Source organism: Eurypyga helias, unplaced genomic scaffold (genome assembly GCF_000690775.1).
Source record: "Eurypyga helias isolate BGI_N326 unplaced genomic scaffold, ASM69077v1 scaffold16140, whole genome shotgun sequence".
Taxonomy (NCBI): Eukaryota; Metazoa; Chordata; class Aves; order Eurypygiformes; family Eurypygidae; genus Eurypyga; species Eurypyga helias.
Genome location: NW_010223943.1, coordinates 13277 through 21273, shown reverse-complemented (window position 1 = coordinate 21273; position 7997 = coordinate 13277). Strand labels below are relative to the sequence as shown.

The 7997-nt window shown below is 43.1% G+C and overlaps 1 protein-coding gene across 1 annotated transcript in view; it reads left to right on the top strand.

Annotated features, from left to right (window-relative positions):
* The first annotated feature begins 1586 nt into the window (after positions 1–1586).
* LOC104514738 (zinc finger protein 532-like) overlaps positions 1587–7997 on the top strand; it is a 19209-nt gene continuing 12798 nt past the window's right edge. Inside the window, exons 1-3 of the mRNA XM_010158533.1 lie at positions 1587–1691; positions 1847–2028; positions 4948–5124. Coding sequence (XP_010156835.1) covers positions 1587–1691; positions 1847–2028; positions 4948–5124 — 464 coding nt within the window. The remainder of the gene's footprint in view (positions 1692–1846; positions 2029–4947; positions 5125–7997) is intronic.

Genomic DNA, 7997 nt, shown 5'->3' with positions numbered 1-7997 from the left:
GCGGAAGGGTGGGAGTCAGTGGTTCTGGCCACAGCTGTTAGGTAGCACAAGTGGTTGGTGTTTCCAAGTGAGTACTTTTATGTGCCTGAAGACAGTTTCAGACTTACTGTGTCACAAAGGCTCTGACCAGGGTGACAGTTCAAAATCCCAGCAGAGAGTTAACCTCCCACAGCACCTCCCACAAGTCTAGTAAATGCATCTGTGCTATCTCCTAATCCTCCAGGCTGTCAGTAGTGCTGATATTGTACCCGAATGTGAGTAGGGGCAGGTTTTCCTTGTGTAGCTTCCTCTGTTTTAGTGGTTTGCATTTCCCAATCTTGCTGTGCTGAGGACATGTGAGAACCGTCTTTGGATGCAGACTCTGTTCAAACATAGTGGGCGGTACCGGGCCATCTCAAAAAGATTTAAAGGAGGGTCCCCTGAACTGGAGGAAAGGGTGACTTGGTGAAGCACCTGTCTTTTAGTGAGAACCTGTTTTACCATGAGGAAGGGGATTATTGCTTAATTATTTATTTATCCCAGGATTCCTCCATACCTAGCTTAGTCAGTAATGTATAATGCAGCTCTGGAGATTGTGTTTTGTTCTGTATTCTTGCAAAGTGCACACATCACTACATCTGCCATACCCCTACTGATAACATTTGAAAAAAACCCAACCAAACCAAAACTCATAAATCTCATGTTAAAAAATACCCATGTCATGAAGGACTCTTTGTTTGGGTTTTAAATCTTCCTAAGTCACTGCTGAGATTCCTGAGTCACAAGTCATAAGAAACAATGATTTGATAAGCGTTCTGCATCAGAGGCTTAGGAAATGGAGTTGAGTTGGAGTCCTGCTCTGCAAAGCTGTGTATCTGTACCTGACTTTGAGACCATGAGTGTTGCTGTTGAGGTCAGGAAAGCAGTTAACAGAAGCATAGCTCCATAGAGGCTGTCAGCTCTCTGCTTGGAGATTGAGATGGGTTATTATTGTAAATGCAGCATTTCACAGGTTTGGCTCTTTGTGCCTTCCAGTGATGGAAAGCAGCTGTGAGTGATAGCGAAGCCTGTTTGCAGCTGAGTTGCTTCACTTGCATTTCATCCCAAAATGGCACAGAACACCCAAAGAATTCCTCCTCTCTGTTTTGTCATATGGTCAGCGTGTTACTGCAGATTATTAAAAACTGGTTTTGAGTATCAAAATGTAAGGAAGGAATTAGTTCAGTAAGTTAATTCTGCATGTAGAAAGATCACCAGGCAGAGAAAAGCTCTGTGAATATTTATACATCCCTAATTTTTACTGAGACGCACAAGATGTTCATATAATGCAGATGATGTATTCTAGCCTGAGAACTAGATTTTGAAATTACCTGTGCCCTTTCTGCCTGCTAATATTCCATTTTACTGGTATTTATGGCTGTTACCATAGGAGCAAGGATCAAAGAAAGTGAAGGTAGTATATTTGGTGGGTTTGGGGTGGGTTTTTTTGCTCCATGTGGTGCTCCGAGTTAAACCATGAAGTGTGATTCCCAAGTTGTACTTAGGCCCGCCCCTTGCAGTATTAAGGTGATGCTGTGAGGACCTACGTGAAATTTAAATAAACTGACATGCATCTCCCGTGGTGGATGGTGTGTGAAAGGGCTTTGTTGGTCAGAGTGGCCCAGAATGCCAAGGTATCTGGTTTCCAGTACCTGCCAGCCCTGTCCGACAAGGTTTGTCCATAGAGCCTGGTTTAGTACTTGCCTTCTTCATTTCACACCCCAGTCATAACATTTAACCTCTTACTTGATGTGTTGCAGTGTTTGATGCGACGTTATGTATAGCTGAACCAAACCTTCTGTTTCATCTATTTTGGTTTATCATTTAGAAGACATGCAATATCTGCCAGATGCTGCTTCCTAACCAGTGCAGTTTTGCATCACACCAGAGAATTCATCAGCATAAATCTCCATACACGTGTCCCGAATGTGGAGCAATCTGCAGATCTGTCCACTTCCAGACCCATGTCACTAAGAACTGCCTGCATTATACCCGAAGAGTTGGGTTTCGGTCAGTATAATGATTACTTTTGTTGTCAATTTCTGTATAATTTATGTTTTTAAGAGTAATTTTCGATTTTCAGAGGCATTGTTTTTGGATTACAGCTTCACAGGGTTAATGTTGTCATGGCAACAGTGCTATTAGTACCACAAATTTTGGAACAAATACCCAGTTAGTCTGGTTTGATTTGGGCATCCACTGTTTGCAGATTATTAAATCAGAATATTGGCAAATCTCATCCAGCCATAAAACATCAGATTCAGGATCTTGCAGTTTATAAGGTCAAGAGAATGCAGAGCTATTTTCTTAATTTCAGGTTCTTAAGAAAACCTTTTGAGGTTGGGTTTTGGTTTTTTTTGAAAACACTGAATTTTAGATTGTTCTCTCTAGTAGAATGGTAATTTTCAGTATTTACCACCAGAGTTTGTTACTGAGGTGCTGATGGGCGTACTGCACCTGTCTGGTTAGTCTCTTTTTTGTGTGAAGTCAAGATTCCTCAGCTTTACATCACTGGAAAATTACCTTTCTTGCTCAAACAGCCTGGGCTTTTGGTGGTTCTTTGTTACTCCTCTGTTTCCCTTCTATTCTTCTGCTTCCCTGTAATGGCAACTCACTGAGAAAATGGGGATCAGACGCATTTCCTGGAAATACTAAGTTTTGAAAGACATGGGAAATTGTTTTATCTTAGGCTGTTCCTCACACTGAATGTCCGGCAGCACAGCAAGAGATCAGAAGAGCAACCCATACAGCCTGGCTTTGCTCAGCACTCGTAAAACATTTCCACTTCATCCTCTCTGACTGGAGAAGGGTCATTTAAAGTATTACCAGTAGGCAGCTGCTTCCCCTCAAGGTGCTCCAGGTTCCTTTACCTGGATCGCTGTGCAATCTTCTGCTGCGGCAAGAAAGCGCTTTTACTGCATTAAGCCAGCTGTTGTGGCAGTCTGTTTTCACACTGAATCCATGGCCTGACACAACTCTCAGCTCTAGGACTTTCTTGGGGTTCTCCTCTTATTTTTTTTTTCCCAGGCAATAGTCTGTCCTGTCCTACATCTGCTACCTGCACACTACTTCCCTCCCTTCTAGTCTGTGTCTCTTGGGTTTATACATGGAATCTTCGTAGGATCTCCTGGCCTGCACCAGTAACACCAGAGAGTCATAGATCTTCATGGTGAATCTAAAGTAACTAAACTTTTCAGGGTGCATCGTAAACATGACATGGCACCATCGAAATTTGTGTATGTAGCGAGACTAAACCAAAATACCCAGACAAAGAAAAGCTGTCTCTGGGAAAGTTAATGTCTGCCCTCGCAGACTCCGCAGCATCTCCTTGTCACCGTGGTGTGTTTGCTTGAGGCACAGTGTAACCAGTCTTGCCTTCCTGAAGGACCTCGGGAGTTCAGCTTGATTTTGGTGACCATGGCTGGTTGTCTGAACTAAGTAACCGAAAATTTCAACCTTCAGTGTAGTTGTATCCTTCCGAGCTGAAAGCAGGGAAGCTGTAGCAAGGGAAGGAAGGCTGGGTCTCTAAGGGCTGTTTTAACACCGTGCTGAGGGTCATTGAATGTGGTGTGTCACTAGAGTGTGAACTCCAGACAAGATGGGATGGGGAGGTGAGGGATGCAACCCAGCTCTCTTGAGGTGACACCAGAGATCTGTAAGGAGAGAGGATCATGCTTGGTTACAGCTACGGAGTGATGTTCATCTCTGTATAAGCAGGGAAGATCTAAACAGACTGGACGAAGACAAGGAGCATTGACTTTAGGAAACACATTGGTAACCAGAGACCAGAGAGATAGAAACTTGATTAATCATAGTAAGAATGTAAATTAAAAGCTCACAAAAGCAAGGATGACACTTCTAAAATTGAAAGGTGATACATTTCAAAAGGAAAATGGGATTCTTGGATGAAATGTATATTTCCTGCTCTATTTCTATCATCAGGGCACTGGAACAGTATCAAACAGCAATTTGATGTTTATATGACAACAGTCATACTGCCATGATAGATTCCAAAATTAAAATTTTGGAGGGGTAGAGCCCTTCTGTGTTTACATTGTAAAACTCTTGTTGCAAAATACTGGTCAGTAAGAGGTTTGTTCACTTGCTGGGTCCTTTTGTAATTCCTTACTGCAGCATGTTCTTGGGCTTACGCGGTAGCGTTCAGCACTGGAGACGTGTGGGGACGAGACGAGAAGGGACTGTTGTGTGTAGGAATTCTTATGTACTGATATTAACTCAGTGTTTTAATCATTTCATTTTAGAAGAGACGTGGAAAGGTCACACATTTTCGACACCGCTGAAGTTTGTTTTTGAAAAATATTTTCAGAATTCCAGTCTGATAGACTGATCCAGCTGTAGAGATTCGGTGTAATTGGCCTAAGTTTCAATTACTCTCCTTTGTTCTTAAATCCGAGTGCTGATTTGATTACCTGTGCAGAAAATCATTACCAATAATATGTCTTCATTAAATCCAAATGAGGGATGTGGTGGAAATGTTTTCTTTGCTGGTCGTGCTGTGGCGTACCATGTACAATGCACTGCATGTGATAAAAATGTGTTTTGTAGCATCTCTTTACAAATTTGCAGAGGATTTAATCATTCTTTTTAAGATCAATGGAATACCTCTCCGTCAGCCTTTCTGTCTGTTTTTTTGTAATGCCATTAAAACATGTTCTGGCTTCATCTCTCTTAGATTTTCAAATTAAATGTGGGAAATTTCTGTTTTCTTACTTTCTTACATGCAAATCTCTCTTTAATTTGTATCTTACTGGGTTGTTTAAATTGACAGAATAACATAGTTTTTTTCTGGTGGCAGAGATATATATAAATGTTTATCTATTCAGCTTGCTTGAAAATCAGTGTTGATTTGGTTTCTTTGGGTGCTGCTTCAGGCGAGGCTGAACTGACTCTCTCCCACTCTCTTTGCAGCTGCGTGCATTGCAATGTTGTGTACTCTGATGTGGCGGCACTCAAGTCTCACATTCAAGGTTCTCACTGTGAAGTCTTTTACAAGTGTCCTATCTGTCCCATGGCTTTTAAATCTGCTCCCAGCACACACTCCCATGCCTACACACAACACCCGGGTATCAAGATAGGCGAACCAAAGTAAGCAAAACTGATCTTCTACTGCACTTGCCTGCCTTTTAATATCTGTGAAATTGCATTCTGTCCTGTGCTTGTAAAGTCATGTCCTGTACGACCAGCAGTTCCTCATCCTGTTGGTAACGTGGTGTTGGTGTAATGTTTTCATGCGGTTTCACCTGGCAGTTTGTTTGGCAAAGGTTGAGTTTCCATGAAGATAGCAACAGCAGCTGCATGCTGCAAGACAGGAATACAGGAATGGTTTGGACCGGCAGCTAGTGTGTTGCTTGTTCCTACTTCTGAATCTGCTTAGCTCATCAGCATTTTTCCTGGGAATTACAGCATGATTCCAGAAGGATTTGCTAAGACTCCTTGGGGCTCATGCAGTGATTTTCATACTGTCAGGTTGAAAAGCTGGGGAAAAAGTGACATTGGGATTTTTCAGTCACATGCTCAGAGGTCGTCAGTTCTCAGGGTGAATTGGGAATGTTAGTTGTTCAGTGCCATCAGCTCATGGGGGTCCGGGCATTCACTTGGGAGGGAAGGCTGTCAGCTCTGGGTTGGCTTGTGCAGTTCTTGCAGGCTGTGGCCACCCCTGATATCTTGGTCAGGCAGCCACTCGCTTATCCTGCAGATCTGCTCTCCTGACTACTAGATACTTCTTCAGGAAAGCCGTAGGTTTAGGGGAGTGGTCAGCTAGGCTCTTGCTTGCCTAAGACAGTCATGTCTCCAATGTATTTGTAAGTGGGAGGTGTCAGCCTTTAAACCTTTTCCAGCCTTGCCTCTTTGAATCAAAACAGATGCATTTATAGGGCTTTTTTCCAGTATGCAGTCTCTTTTCCTCTGGCTTAAAGCAGAACTGATTCTGCTCCGTAGAATCCGTAGGTGGGAATGTTGTGCATGAACATGGCGTTTTTCTGAAGATGGTAACAAAGGGACTAGATAGGAACTCAGCTTCAGGGTCGTCGTTTCACATCTGACACTGAAGGCCTCCGCTGAAGCCAGCAGGAGCAGCAGGTGCCAAAGTCAGGCTTCAGGTCTCATCATAGACCACCTTCTTCTGCGTTCTTCCTCCTCTGTTAGTAGAGTGCAGGACTGGGGGTAAATACTCAGGGTTTTAACTCCATGTAGCTTCTCTGGAGTGTGCAGAGCATGCTGGTGCATCTGAACAATGTGCAGACTCAAGAAAATAGAAGGCAGATGAGAGAAACGAGGTACCGTGTAATGTAATAACCAGATTTCAGAACACTTTTGTTTGTCACTGTTTCCTCTAACATTTTAACAGCAGATTTATTCTTTAGGGTGCTTAAACCTCCAGTAAAGCAGAATGACAACAAACTTGCAGTGTCTCTTAGCAAATTCAAACATTTCCACCCAGTGACACATGGTATCTTTTTTTAATTCATTGTGTTACCTTCAGTGAGAGGCTCTGAAATACCAACATTTAATCTAAAACTTGCTTCAGATTCCCATAATTTTCATTAGAGAACACTGAAAGATTGAAGATCCCCATTTGTCTAAGGTACTTCACATGAAAAGGGCAGAAGGTTTCTTGGCTTGTGCTGGACTGCTTCTGATCGACTTTGTGAATTAAGTGTTTGGCATTAGTTTTTTTCCCACATGGATGTGCTTATAATTCTGTTCTTGTATTAATTCATTTTGATGATAAAAAGACTAAAATAAAATTTTACCATGCACTGCAGTAAATCACAGAATTCACAACTGGGTTCTTAAACACCACTGAGGAAGTGGTCTTTTCTCTCAATTTTCCAGTTTTAACCTCAGCACTGTCACTTGGTCAGGTTGAACTAAATGTTGGGCCATTGCTCCAAATGTGCTTCATCTGCTGTCACATTCTGTGTTAGAACAGCCCAGGTCAGAAGGCACCTGGCAAGATTACTGGTCCAGCCTTCCGTGGCAAAGGGAGCCAAGGTCAGATGACATAGCTCCCTGTCTTGAAAGCCTCAAGCGATGGGCACCCCACCACTCCCTGCGGAGGTTATGCCAGTGCTTGGTGGTTCCCACTGTAAAAATCTTTCTTGTATCAAGATGAAACCGGTCCTGGTGCAACTTGTACCCATTGCCCCTTCTCTTCGCCAGTACTGGAGCAGTGTGACAAGGTCCCCCTGAGCCCTCTGCAGGAAGAAGAGACCAACCCCTTCAGCCTTTCCTCCTGGGGCAGGCTCTACAGCCCTTGAGCATCTTCTCGGCCCTCCTTCGGACCCTCTCCTGAAATGAGGTTATTTTAATACAAGGAAATGGATGGCTGTCCTCTCTTTTGCCTTTCAGAAGCTCTGCTGTAGCTAAGATGCTGCATGATTTTTATGGGAAACCAGCTCTACATGTGACTTTCTTTTTTCAGTTAACTTTGTAGAAATGGCACTAAGATACTTTTCATGGCTCGTCTCATTTATGGTTGGAGAAACTCTCGTTTATCAAGTCAGGTTACAAATACGCATTGTAGACTTGCTAGAAAGTACATTATCCCACAAGTGCCATGTGTTCAGAGACAAAGATTATGGGAAGGAGAAATACCGTACCAAGAAAGCAGAAGCTGGTTTTAGGTATGTTGGTATGAACTTAACCAAGTACCGACTCTTCTCAGAGACCTGTCTGCAGTTTGGGTCCCTACCAAATAGTTCTTGTGCCTCTGAAAACCAGGTCTCTTAGCTTACACAGAAAATGCATACATTTGGCTCTTGGTGGTTCTAGGGGGATAAAGTTTTTCTGTGTGATACATTCAGAAAGATGCCTGGGTTTTTTCGAGGAGATTTGCTTTCTCCAGGTAGTGCCAGGGAGAGCTGCATTACCCAGGGCAGGGGAAGAGCACTGTGAGCAGCACGAGGCAGGTGATCCTTCCCTGCAATGTGAACTGCAACACATAAATCTCCACCTGA